This window comes from Gasterosteus aculeatus, chromosome 17 (genome assembly GCF_964276395.1).
Source record: "Gasterosteus aculeatus chromosome 17, fGasAcu3.hap1.1, whole genome shotgun sequence".
NCBI classification, from domain to species: Eukaryota; Metazoa; Chordata; class Actinopteri; order Perciformes; family Gasterosteidae; genus Gasterosteus; species Gasterosteus aculeatus.
Window position 1 is genome coordinate 7,528,758 of NC_135705.1, and position 13,841 is coordinate 7,542,598.

The window sequence follows — 13,841 nt, forward strand, 5'->3', positions numbered from 1 at the left end:
CAATCTGCTTATCACCTTAACTAAAAAATGTCATAATGGATAACCTGGAAGATTCTATTATTGCATTGTTACCATTGGATAACAAATACTTTTTGCTGCGTAATATTATGTCTTCTTGTGAGTGAAATACAAAGCTTAAAGTGTTCCGAAGCAATCAGGTAACGAATAAAGAATAAAAATAACTGATTTGAAAACTAAATCTCCAGATTTTCTGCAAGTTGAGCTGTAACAACACAGAGGGGTTTACATTCCTTTGCTGTATTGTGTGACTGTGATAAGGACGAAAGCCACTGCTCCCAGGACGACGGGGGCCAACAAAAACTACCAGACCCCCGATATTGTCTCGGCAAGGGTCATGGGCCGTAAAATCGCAGTATTCATCGGGGGATAAGCGAGGGGCGGGGCGGGCAGGAAAGCTTAACCTGTTTCCTTTTAGGGTCCTGATCTGAAAGCCTGCTGGTGTAATAATGTGCGCTGCTAGTGTTCATTCCTGGATGCATTCCCTGCTGTCCTCACAGCTGCTTTCATTTACCAGGTGCTGTAAAGACGAGGATTGGTTAAAGGTTTCATTCAGACGAGGGTTTCTCTGCGGCTGACCCGCACATGCAGCAGGACGGGTCACGACAAACATCTTGTCCGACAAACAAACCAACCGTGGATGCACGGGAACTGACAATTTACTTCACACTCTTTCATAGGAAAATCCTCACCTTTGACCCCCAATATAACTGACCCTTAAATATATATTTTTAAAGGCTCTTACGGGTCAGTTACACTGGTGTCGGTTATAATACAGGTGATTTATCGATATCTTTGACTCCAGCTGCATTCTTTCTATCCATGCTGTCTGATCCTATTATATTAGCTTATATGTAATATTATTTTAATTATTTAAACCACACATATGCACCGTTACTGACCTTTCATTTCTCTGTAATGCCGTTTAAGTTTTACCTACAGTACTTTGAGTTTCCTCATTCTTGAAAGGTGCTATATACAAATCAAACCGCCTTTCTTTCTGCAGAGGACACGTTTATTTTATCCGTCCCACAGGCAGCTCCACCACGCGGCTCGGCAGAAGCTCAAATGGATCTAATGAACTGATAAAAAAAATGCTTCCCCAAGCTCACGAATGTTATTAGAAAACTTTTATGGACCCGGTTACTCCTCATGGATTTCACATGGATATTCTTGCTGGAGTCAGGTATCATCGCCATTACTGTGCAAGTACTTTAGTTCTAAGGTTTCCTTGTAATGCTTCTCTGCCAGACTACGGTCTGTGTACATGTACACCGCAGGCAAACAAGAGCGCAGATCCAGAGGTTTTCCCAATGTACAAGCAAAGTGTATTAAGATAATAAAAACATTGTTCAAGCTTTAAGGAGTTAGTCAAATGCTCAGATTACATACATTTAAAACTAGAGAAGACAATGATTTCATAGAGTATGGTTTTATAGAATAGGATTCCTTTGCAAGGCATCGGCTCAAATTCAACATTGCCCCCTGCTGTTAATCCCCTGCTACATCAATAATAGCCCAGATGTGCTGCTGGATGTTTGTCAAGTCAACACTGTGCAATTCTGCGCCGCTCTCATTCATCATTATACTAAAACACAGCTGCCACAATATAAATGATTCAAAAGACAAAGAACCACACTTTTGTCAAAGTGCCAGCAAAACATCTTTCACTCATTTCAGTGCAATAACATACATCAGAAAGCCATGTATGCTGTGAGCATCAACCCAACCCAGGTCCACCTTGGACTCTTTGTGCCCGTTTTGGGTACGAGTTTCTGCCTAAAGGCCTGTAATTGCAGCAACTGTGACTGTGATTGCAGCAAAGTTGTTGGGACTTGGTGTGGCTTTCCTGAAACCTAAATAAAAAGTTATGTTAATGAAAAAGGACCAACCACACATCTGCACGTCTGCACCTCCATGAAGTCATTAACCATCCAGCTCAAGTTTTCAAGCCACTGAATTAGGGCGTGAGAGTTAAAGCACTGAGCGCGCTGGTTATCTGTGTATTTAAACATTCGTAGATTGTTTTCTTCTACCAAAGACATGTGTTGACAAGAAGCCACAGACAAGCAGCGGATTGTTTTGCTGAGAGAAGCGCAGTCGAAAAATATTAATCAAGCGACTCAATCTCTGTGCAGCCTATTAACCACCCAACTGAGTGTTAACGGTTATAATTCGTGGATGACTGACAAGGGATTCATGTGCAACAAAGAATCTTAAATATAGTAGTTTACCTTGTTTAGTGAACATTCTGCTCCACAGAGGCTTAAACTTCCCAAATTTGCTTTGACGGTCCAATTTACTGCTCTGCAAGGTAAGTCAGTTTCATGTGCACATATTTGAGCGCACTCATCTATGCTCGTGTGTTATGGAATACCCCAGTCTTCTTAAGAGCCTTATTCCCTCGTCTTCACTACTGCAGGCTGTGAATGCAGCAGCTCCTTCACTCCAGGACACCGGGAAAGAGTCACAGTGACGTGCCAACAGGCATTCATTGTTGCATACTGGACAGCTCCAGAGATCTGTCACATGACTGGAATCATTTTATGGGTAAGGTAGCTGACAGAGCCACACATCTTGGAAGAGGGTCTGACTCTACACGGACGAACGAGGGGAACAAATACCTCGTGGACCTCGGGGGGGATTTGCGCTCTGAGCCCTCGCGTGTGCTGCATCTCTGCTCTACCAGTTTGGACCTGCGGCTTCCAACTTTGACCCTAGAGGTTTGAGTGCCTGGGACACAGGAAGACCAGCAGGAATCCCAAAATTGCTCGTGGTTTCCAGCCCGTCTACTTCACCCGTCGCATGTGTGAGATGTGCTGCTGTGGTATGTGCAGGCCTAAGCGGACGCTCTGAGCCTTTTACCTGCGGGGTAAAAAGGGGGCAGGTACATGACGGGCTGTCGTGCTCAAGGTGTACAGGGGAGAGTAAACATTGAGGCGCTGACTAATGCTTCACAAGTGTGACACTGCGCGGCTTCGCCGTTGTTTAGAGTTGAAAAGAACAGCAGTCAAACACACCACCCACCAGCTGCATCTGATGCAGAGGCAATGGGCTCTTTTCTGGCCGTGTATGAACCTGCTTTATGGGTTCGTGGGGTTATTGTTCTGATATTACCATTTGTCCGTGTCAGGATTTATTGTTTTCATATTCAGAGAAGACAGAAAGAAAAACAAGCCAAGAAAGACGCAACAACATACAGTCAGATACCCGAGGTGTGGGTCGGTTTGCAACGCAGCATAGTTATTACTATGTGATTCAACCAAAGGTCTCTCAAAACTGCAGGATGCCTTCGGTAGTTCCCAACCCTTTTGATCATTTAACATCAGTCAAAATTCAACTCGCAATCTGTCATTAAAAGGAAACACTTTTTTCTACTTACATAGCTTGAGGCAAGGAGTGTTTTGTACAAAAGATTTTTTTTTTCAACATAAGACGTATATGAAAATTTAAGATTCATAAACGGCAAAACCATTTGGTATAAATTACTATTTTAAAGAAGGAAAAGAATAAATGCTAGAATATATGTTTTGATCATGTTTATTTTTTTTAGATGTAGATTGTTTTAAAATCGACTCAGTGTTTCTGAAGCTCCAACTGCGCATTTTCTTTCCAGCATATAATTAAGTTGAAGTGAGAGGTCACATCTTCCCTGTTAAAATCTCAATTACTGAACAGCTATGACCAATTTCTGACTTTTGAAAAGGACTTTTTCCCATTTGGATTAAATAAATCTAAAGATGTATATTTTATTATATTTAGAAAAATGCACTTATCTGAATATTGCAGATACATGTTTAACCATTTATGCTATAGCTTTTACAGCCATGTAACCCCCATACACAATGTATAAAAGGACTAAAACATTTGACATTAAATCATACAGGTTTACTCCGCAATCAGCATCAGCAGCTTTATCCACAACCCTTTCAACTAAGATTCAAGATCAAAATTGCTGTATAGTCATTATTAAGTTCAGTTTTTCACACCTTAGAATAAATAAAAATATTGCAGGAATGCCAGTGGAGCAGTCTGACTTAACATAGGATAAAACTACTTTTTTTAAAGCATGTGGAAGGCAACCGACCCTGCCTCGTTAAATTTCTTTCAGATTAACGTTTGCCTTTTACACCTCACCTGACATGAGCGGGACTGGCTGGCTGTGCATTGACGGAACTCTCGGGTGAACATTCCCTCGGGCTAAGTGGCTTCCAGATGGAGCGCATTCACAACAGAGGAGATAATGTTGTAAGTGTGGGGGGAAAAACACAGATTAGAAGTGAAATATTTGGGCTTGAGCCGATTTCACATGGAACTGGTACGAAGAAGAAAGACTACAGAGGCTGATCTTCGTACAAGATATGGACGTTTCAGTGGAGTAAGAATGTAAGAGATGAGGAGAAACACCAGTGGCGCATGAAGGGATCAGCCCACGCTGATTATTCCTCTAATTGTATTTTGCAAACTCTTGTCACTGCTAATCTACACAAACTTGATGCCCTTGCCCCGAGCGTGACCTGAAGTGACCCTTCATCAGTAATGCTGTAAAGAGCCTAATGAGACTGGGTGGAAGCTCAGACTGCACAATTATAGGAGATTAGGGTGCTGTGCAGGACGCAAAAGGCAGGTAGGTGGGCAAGGCGGTGTACCCCACCCTTGGACTGTGCACTCCCTCTCATTAGAGGGGTGTCTGTTGGCCTCACAGCAATAAGCTTGTGCTCCATCGCGCTCTCATGTTTAAAGCTAAATATTTCACACAGTTTCAGGACGGAACGGCAGACAGGGGAAAAAGAAGCTTTCTTCTGCTCTTGTCCTTGTAGAGTTGTGTCGTCTGTGCATTTTCTTTGGGGGGCTAAAATGTCCGGCTTGCAATCAGTGTATTTGAGAGATGATAATGAGCATTGAGCAATTTAGGAAATACTGATTGTTGAGGCTTTCATGAAATTGTGAACAGAAATGTCTTTGCAGTCGCAAGGGTTAAATAATCACACGGAAAACTATAAAAAGGATCAATTGTGAGTCGCATACTATTGCATTTTATAGACAGGATTGATCAAAAAAGGTGAATAAAATACAAATACTGATGTTTTAGCCCTGATGTATGGAACACATACCCACTATTTGTTTAGAAATATCATATCATATGTTGTATGCCAATAACAGACAACAGTGTGAATTATGGGTGAGTATTAAAGTCTTAACACTGCCAAAAGGTACCAATTCTTAGACAAAAAAAAAAAAAATATATATATATATATATATATATATATATATATATATATATATATATATATATATATATAGAAAAGGTGTGATATTCCAGGAATCTCTGCTGTGTTGAAGGTGAACGGTGAAACAGGATTTTTACCGTTTACAGCTCCTTTGTTATCACATTGTCTTGCGTGAAAAAGCTCCAGCGTTTTGTCTTATTAAAACAAAAAGCCGTCTACAACAACCAGAGCAAACTAAAATTTTCTAGGTCTGTTCTTTTATAACCAAATGTGACTTAAAAATACACCAGACATGATTGGTGAAGGAAGTACCGTCTTTCCAGTCCCAAAACGTTTAGGTTAAAAGAAGCCTCAGATTACAGGTTGTTAAATGCTTGTGATGGAAAAGGAACAAGTGTCCGCTTTACATTCCTCAAAGTTGACACAAACATTTCTGTTTTGACCTTTTCCACCTGTTATGTGGACAGCACACTTGTTTCCCCCAAACACCAATAATGATTCATAAATATATTTTCTTATTGGAAGAAGTACAGATGAAATAAGCCACACTGGCTAATTGACACAGCAAGGCCAAAAGTCAATTCATTGAAGAGACTAAACTGTCCCATCTCCAGCCATGAGGACCAGCGCATGAATGTCTGTTTCATTGTGGGTAACTTACTCTCCAAAGTGAGTGCATGGAGGTTTTCCAAATGCTTTCCTTAATCCCAAGTGAAACAAAAAAAAAAACATTTAGTGGGACATCAGAGATGAGGGATTTCAGTGGTCCTGAACATGAAAGGGACAGATACACTATATATTTAGCCAAAAAAAAAGAAATCAAAGTTTCCTCGCTAATCAAATGACTGTCACACTTACCAGAGGGAGGAGCATGTGTGAAATGGTTTAGCCATAAATGAGAGGGATGTTCTTTTACAACATGACCCCATGCAGACCTCTCATCCTCTGACAGTGACGGGAACGAGCAGCAGTAACAGATGGTTTCCCTCATGTTTAGTCCTAAAATGGCTTGACGATGGCCCCGCATTTTCAACAGAGGAGGTTAGATGTTGCGTAACCGTCCTGCTGTGCATTACCTGCGAGGGAAGCCATGGGTGTTCGGGGCCGCTCTAAAATGGCAGAATAGATTCACGTGCTGCCTTGACCTTTGACCTCTCCGCTCCTCTGAAATGTTAAGCGCAGGGGGAGACGGCAGAAGTCACTTCTGTCACGTTAATCAGCTTAACCAAGCGCACAATGATACTAATACTATAATCAATGGTGATTAGAGGGGGGGAAAAAAAGAGCAAACAATAGATTATTGTATGTTGCATTCAACCATAAGATCAAAGTCCGACTGTTCAGCAGTACCTATGAGCATCCTGCCACCAACGTGTTAACTTTGGCCTTAAAGTGCTTGTCATGACGAATAAAAGGAATAAACCCTCCATGTATCCACGTTTACCAAAATCTTACAAATACAGACCAGTTAGGGAACTGAAAGAAGAGACAGTGAGACATACAGAAGCAGAAAGTCAGATGTGAGTGGTCTCGTGTGATGACTGGTTACATTGTTCTCCAGCTATTGGCCTCTTAAAAAGGTTTTGACCGGACGACCCCAGTTCAAGTCTGTTCATTTCAAAAGGTTTTGTTCAACTCAAGTTTCCTTTAACAAGCAAATTAATCTCCACAATAGCTCCAGGGTTGCTGTTCTGACCTTGCAACTAAACAAGCACGCTGCGAGACAGAACCACAGTAAGAATTGTAATGTTGTAGTGAACCAACACGTTTTTGGGGACTGGAGCAATGTTTTTTTTCATAAATGATTCTTCTGTATTGTAGGTGAAACCCCTTTGAAACAAATAACTGGTTGTAAAGTTAATTTAAGGGAATAAAAATGTCCATATTTGCTCTGAAATTAAAAAGGCTAGAAGTAGCATGAAGGAACGTGAACTGGTTCAGCTGAAAGCGGAGTCAACCCTAAAATTGTACATAAGTACAGCAATTTACTCATGTGTGTATTTAAGGTTACTTTCCACCGCTGTCTTTGTTCAATTGTGTCTCATTTGATCTGACTTCATTAAACGTCCTAATTAAGTGCTTAGACAATGTATGAGAAACACTCAGACGTGTCATCATCTCTGAATCTTTCACAAGGCGTTTGTTCAGAATCCGACTTCAGCAGGTTCTTGTGCCATTTCTCAGCCAGTAGACGATGGAGGACTCACGTCACGCACCAACAGGCTCCTTAGAAATAACTGACCGCATTATTAAGCTTCAGTCGGCCGGTTATAAGCTTGAGCAAAAAACTATATTCAATAACTGGGTTTTGATCTCTCTGGTGGATAATCCTGCTGGATAATAATAAACTGTTACTGGTAAGAATGGATGACAAACCTCAAATATCTGCACTTAACTGTGGCAGTTCAAGATAATAACATGCGTAGATGCTACTGATACAATAAAGACATTACAATGACCCCAAAGCCGGCCTAGATCCATTCATCATCATCATCATCATCATCGTAATTTTAGTTAGATAAGAGCTCTTTCAGTAAAGCTTTTCGCAGTTTGGGATCAACAAACAAAAGCCAAAAACAACGTATATTAAACCTGTGAGAACAAAAAATACAAGATTTTCTCACATTGGGTTAGATCTATTTGGAAAGATGCTTCCCCGCTAGTATCAAGGATTTCAAAACTCTTAAGAGTTATTTGAGGACTAATAGAAAGTTAATCAATTTTATCTATGCAAGCTCAATTTCATTTTACCTTTAACCAACGAGACGTAAAAAGGTAGTTTTAAAAGATCAAGATTCTTAAACTAAGACCCTTGTAAGGGTTCATGTTACAAAAAGTAAGTAAGTAAGTGTGTCTGTCTCTCCAGATGTCAGCTGGTACGAAGACGTCTGCCCTGCCAGAGGTCTAAAAGCTTTGGAAGCTCTTGATCCCAGAGGACACCACTTGTCTACCAATGACAAGCTGGATGCCGAGTACATCAGGCACCGATTGACAAAACCACACTGGATACAGGCAAGACAAAAGTACTTCAGTGCAAAAACTGACAAAATCACACACAACAGGGACTTGGACAATCTAAATACATTTCATTGGTAATGAATCTTTATAAATGAGACACAAAAGATGCCAAAATATCTTCAATGAACTAAGCAACAATAAGTACCAAAGCTTGGGACATACACATCCCACTAGATCAGCCAAGCAACAAGCCCGTTATTAACAAGGGATTCAAATGTTGCTAAAATCCTGATATGCTGCACAAAAGAACATCAAGTTCAACAAGTATGAGGAGGACAGAAGAAAAAGATACAGAATAGTGTCTCATGACCGATAATGCTGTGTTCAGGACCCCTTCACCTCAGAAGAAAGTTAGAGTTATTAAAAACAGGTTTCTTAAAATACCTAACGTTGAATAATTGACCCATTTCTCCTTTCCTCTATCAAACCCTAGCTTATCTTAACGCCATCAAATGTTACAACGGGTACCCGGTGAATCATTTGAATAAATGGACAGTATTTATCGTCTTGAGCGTCACTGAGACACAACGCTATACTAAAGAAAGCAAAACAGATGACAGCTCCAGACAACCGAGCGCGAGGCAGTAATTGGCCCCTTCCAACAACGTAAACACACCACTCGCTGGAGAGAAATACGGGCGAACCACATCAAAAGCTCCTCGCGGAGCGATCACCACATGTCACGGCGGGAGGAATGCAAACGCTGACATCTGAACTAATGAAATGATGAGTGAGCCTCTTGCGGTTCCACGCATTCGTCCTCGGCCACATCCTCCACGGTGTTTGGCGTAAACACGAGGAGAGAACGGGCAGTGACGGACGGCGCTGTGCAGCACGTGGACCTCAGCCGTGACTGAGCCGCAACGGCAGCATCCGTCTCGTCCACGCAGCGAGGTCGTTTATCTGGGACTCAAGAAAAGTGACGGTTACAACAAAACGGTGTTTGCGTGGCCACCGGCGAGCGCCGGTCAAATCAGAGCCTTCACTGAGTGAAAGGAGGCTTTTGTTAGAAGTGATTTTACGGCGCTTTCTCCAAATAGCCACTTTGCCCCCAGCCTGCAGTTTATGCCCTTTGCCCCCCGACACAGGAGTGACCTCTGTACACGCGGCACCTCAAAAAGAGGGACAGCTGTGAGTGTAATCCTGCCTGCGCTGGCGGCCGCAACCCCAAATGTTACATAGGCCCGTTTCACGACAATCACAGGCCAATATAACGGAGTGTACAAAAAGATCCAAGAAAAAAACAAAAGAGGGCCAGTCAAGGCTGCGCAGCTCTCCACCAGCGATGGCACCCCGAGGACCCCGCTGGTGGCTGGTTTTGTAAAGTTCAGGACATAATTGCATTTAGTTTGGAAGTCAAACACAAAAACTCATCTTTCATATCTCTTCAGATATCAGGAACACAATTGCTACTGTTAAGGGTTTCGGAAGGCTCTCGAGGGAGGCCTCAATCCCTGTTCTCGTCCCGGCCGGAAACGAGGACACGAATGAGTCAATTCGTTTAAATTCAAAAATCAAAAGTTATTTAATAACTGAACAACGTAATAGGGATTACAATCACAAAGTGAAATACTAAGCGAACAGTGGAATATTTCGCGAAATAGAGAATCCTCTGAGCAAGTCTGAAGGGACTTATCAACGCGGCTGCAGGAGAAATTCTAACAGTCTTTCCCCCGCCATGGTCCTTTGAAAACTCTTGAGGTGTGTCTTCCTTGGTGCATTTGAATGTCATTGGCCTCTTCTCCAAAGGGTCACCTCCTCCATCGTCCCTTCCACGTCGAGGTGTGAAGCTGCAGCTGTAACCTGAAACCTCTCTGTCCTAGCTGTCCCTCACACTCCAATGCACTCAATGTAGATACATTCGGCTTTATGCCTCAATGAGTGAATTTAACAAAGCATACATCGTTTAAGTCTTCATCTTATAACTAGTACACTTTCATTACAACAACCCATCATTAATGATCACTGTTCATCACACTTCATCTTAAGATCTAAGACAGTTCATGTGGTCCAATTCTGAAGACATTTGCCTCAGTCGGCTGCCTTACATGAAGTTGTTCATTTTATTACCTGACAGGAGAAAAAACTCCCAAAAAACCCTCTTTGGGGATAAAATTGGGAGAAATCCATAAAGAACGGCAATTGGCATCCGTCCCCAGGTTTTAACATCACATTGTGACAGAATGTTAATGTTCACTTCATCTAACATGTTAATGTAATAACTAATATCTAATAACACACAAACTATAATTCTAACACTAAACATTATTACACGTACTATAATTTCCTGACTAGGGGTGCACTTCTGGCTTAAATCCCTAACACTACACAACAGACTCCACAATGACGGGGTTTTCTTTTCTCTTTTCTTTTCCTCGTACTGATTACAGTATTTTGATAGTTTCCCGATAAACTGAGCATCCATTCCAACCGCTTTGAGGTTTCCTCTTTTATCCCTCATTAAATCGGTAAACAGACCCATTATTGGACATGCCGGTCCATTTACAGCCAACGGGGGAGTTTTAAAGACTCATTATTACCATATTAGAGGAATCAACGACACCAACTGCAATTCAAGTATATTTACTCTTGTGAAGAGACATTAGAATGTTTTGGTCTACTAAATGTGTCAGGATGTTAGGGTTAATGGTTGACCGTCATGACTAGTCCTATTACTTTATACCCGCTGTGTGCACTGGCCCTTCAACGCTCTGCAGAGTGGTTCAAGTCTTTATGCAGAGTCTCTATGAAACGGTGCTTATATGTGTAATTTCCTGTAAATCCATTTTTCAACTTGGCCATTCAGGACCAGCTCAAAAAACAGCAACCAATAGTCTGTGTGAACCGTGTGTTCATGGATCCAAAGAGCTTGTAATTAAGTCTTTTATATCAAGCATGAAGTAATCAGAAGTAAGTTAGGTCAGCTTAGGCTTACGAGTCATTGCTGCAAGTCCCAAAGCTTGATCATAAGTCCTTCAACAGGAAGAGAATGTTTAGCTACGGGTGTGGTGGAGCAGAAAAATCTTTCTAGGAACATTACATGTTAAAGGTTGAAGTTAGAAAGGAACTTGCAGCTTCTGGATGCGCGACAAAGAGCGTTAAATGTGGACGGAACACAAACAAAACGAGATCTTCATTGTGTCCCTGCAGTTTGAACTTGACTCATGCAACCCGGTGTTTAGCAGAGCCTAATTGTGTGGACAGACGGACGATTCTGGTAAAACATGTGGACACCAAGAGGAATTTCCTGTCGTGTGGTGTTATCAGAATAAAAACAGAGTCCTCCGCTGTTTTACTTCAACAGCTCAAATTCAACAATGGAGATGCTGATAAAGAAGCCAAATGCTGAGATTCTCATTCTTTTGTGGAGGAAGGCAGTCACTCAAACAGAGGTCAGTGGGGAGGATTGGAGAGCAGACAGACCGATCACAATTGTGGGATCGAACAAAGAGCTTGAAAAGGTGGTTTCAATCAAACGGCACGCTCTAATCTCCTTCAATCAGAAGTGTTTTAGGATTCTGGCTTTTATTGTCACGACCTACTGCGTCCACTGACAGTAATGGAAACTCAATGTGTGTAAAAGATCACTTTGTATGGTTTGTTAGAAGCAGGGAGTGGGGAGGGGGGGGCGGAGATCAAACAATTGAAAGGGGAGAAGAAAAGGGATTGAATATGAAACATAGTCTGGCTGTTTCTACTCACCATACTGGCAGCTGGGTCCGTTGAACCCTGCAGGACAGTCACAGAGCTGAGTGGATCCAACCCGACACTGGCCCCCATTGAAGCACACGCCGTAGCTGCACACAGCTGCACGCGTGGACGCAGACAGGATGGTAGGAAACAAAAAGAAACATGAAAAGAAAAAGAAAATCGTGAGTGAAGGAAAGACACCTGGCGTTTATCATGAGATGTCGACATCTTCGGTTTCAAATGATGACATCTTTTGATCAAAGCGTCTACCTGTTCACTCCTGACTAGAGAGGAACCTCGATTCTCCTCCATTCACACCAGCCAATGTAGAAGGAATCCGTCTTTGAGCTGAGGCTCTCGGCAAAGACATTTCTAAACGCCATTTTGCAGGAGTGTTTAACATGAGGGCGTTTAACAGCAGCTTGGATGACTTCACTTACTGCCCTGTAGTTACCTGAAAATGACCCTGATTAAAGGAACTTTTTTGCAAACAGTTGGTGGATCGAGGGATTAATCAGAACACCAGGTGAGCGCGGCGCTTCCATCTCTCGATGCCCTGCGTATATAAAGCCCTTTAAGTCAAACTGGTCATGCTAGTTAAGATGGGAATTTCAAAAGAACACATAAAGTATGGAGGTCGAAACATATGAATCCACATGAGAGGTTTACCATCACATTCCCTACGCTTAAACACTTGCATTAATCATGACAGTCCTTCACCTAAATATGCGTGTTTGTGTGCTGAAGTCTTCTTGCTTGTGTTCTTATCTGATGTGCGTCAAGTCTAATGTTCCTAAGCAAGACACAGCTGTTTAGGCCTAACCTCCTGAGCAGAATACAGTGTTTAGTGACGACGGATCCAGATGATTGATGTCGGTCATTGCTTTTCCTGACTGGCGACATGAGGACACGAGATTGAACCGCACAGTCACGCTAATAACAAGAGATTTAAATAGTAACCTTCCCCAAGATGATTGTGAAGAGGGCCTCTGAATGTCAGTTGAACCGTACATCTTCTGCCAAATCCGCATTTTTCTGCACATCTAATGATCCCCCATCACACCAGGCGCTGCCAGTTGTCAGTTGTCAAGCCAATTTTAGTTTACATTTTTAAAATAAGAATTGGGAGTTGTGACCATCAACTTCTTGGGAAGTTGGAGATATGGGCTACGTATGGCTTTAATCCATTTATTACAAAAGGCTTCAAAACTGAAATCTAACAAATCAGCTTGTTATCCAATCCATTTACAAAAGAAACCTTAAGGAATTTGTTTAAATTGGAAGCGTTTATTGTTGAACCACTATTGGCCATGATTAGTGTCGTCTGAAGACTAAGACAAGCATTCATGCTTCAAGCTAATATCTGGGAGGATGCAGTCAGTCAGAATACGAGTTAAATGGTCTCTATGCTTATTAATGAATGTTTCCATGTCCATTTTTCTAATGCAATACTTCTTAAAATGACCGTAGAAATAAAAAAAACATACAAAACAAAATCTACAAACGTCATGAAAGCAGAAGGGAATAACATAATATGTCTAGCCAAAAGGAGAGGGGCATGGCGAAGTGCTCAATTATAATCACAGATGAGCCAGAGTGATTTCATACTTTCATGGAGTCTCTGGGCTCTTTGGAGACCGGCGCCGAGACTAAACATCCGCCTGTCATCTGGTTGCATCCTTAAGACACCTGCTCAACATTTGGACCATCCAGGGAGTCTAAACGCACAACATCAAAAGCCATCGCTCGCTTGTTGTCTCTAAAGAAAACACCCATCAGCATTTTCCAGACTGATGCCGTGTCAAATACCTCCGTGGTCCTTTTCTAAATAGCCAAGATGTCTTGCATTATTTGCTGATTCGCTAGAAATCCTACTCCAACAGG

The 13,841-nt window shown here is 41.9% G+C and overlaps 1 protein-coding gene across 2 annotated transcripts in view; it reads right to left on the reverse strand.

Moving 5' to 3' along the window:
• megf6b (multiple EGF-like-domains 6b) overlaps positions 1-13,841 on the reverse strand; it is a 45,466-nt gene that overhangs the window by 24,755 nt on the left and 6,870 nt on the right. For both annotated transcript variants that reach the window (XM_078091867.1, XM_040204278.2), the window contains exon 4: positions 11,970-12,074. In XM_078091867.1, coding sequence (XP_077947993.1) covers positions 11,970-12,074 — 105 coding nt within the window. The remainder of the gene's footprint in view (positions 1-11,969; positions 12,075-13,841) is intronic.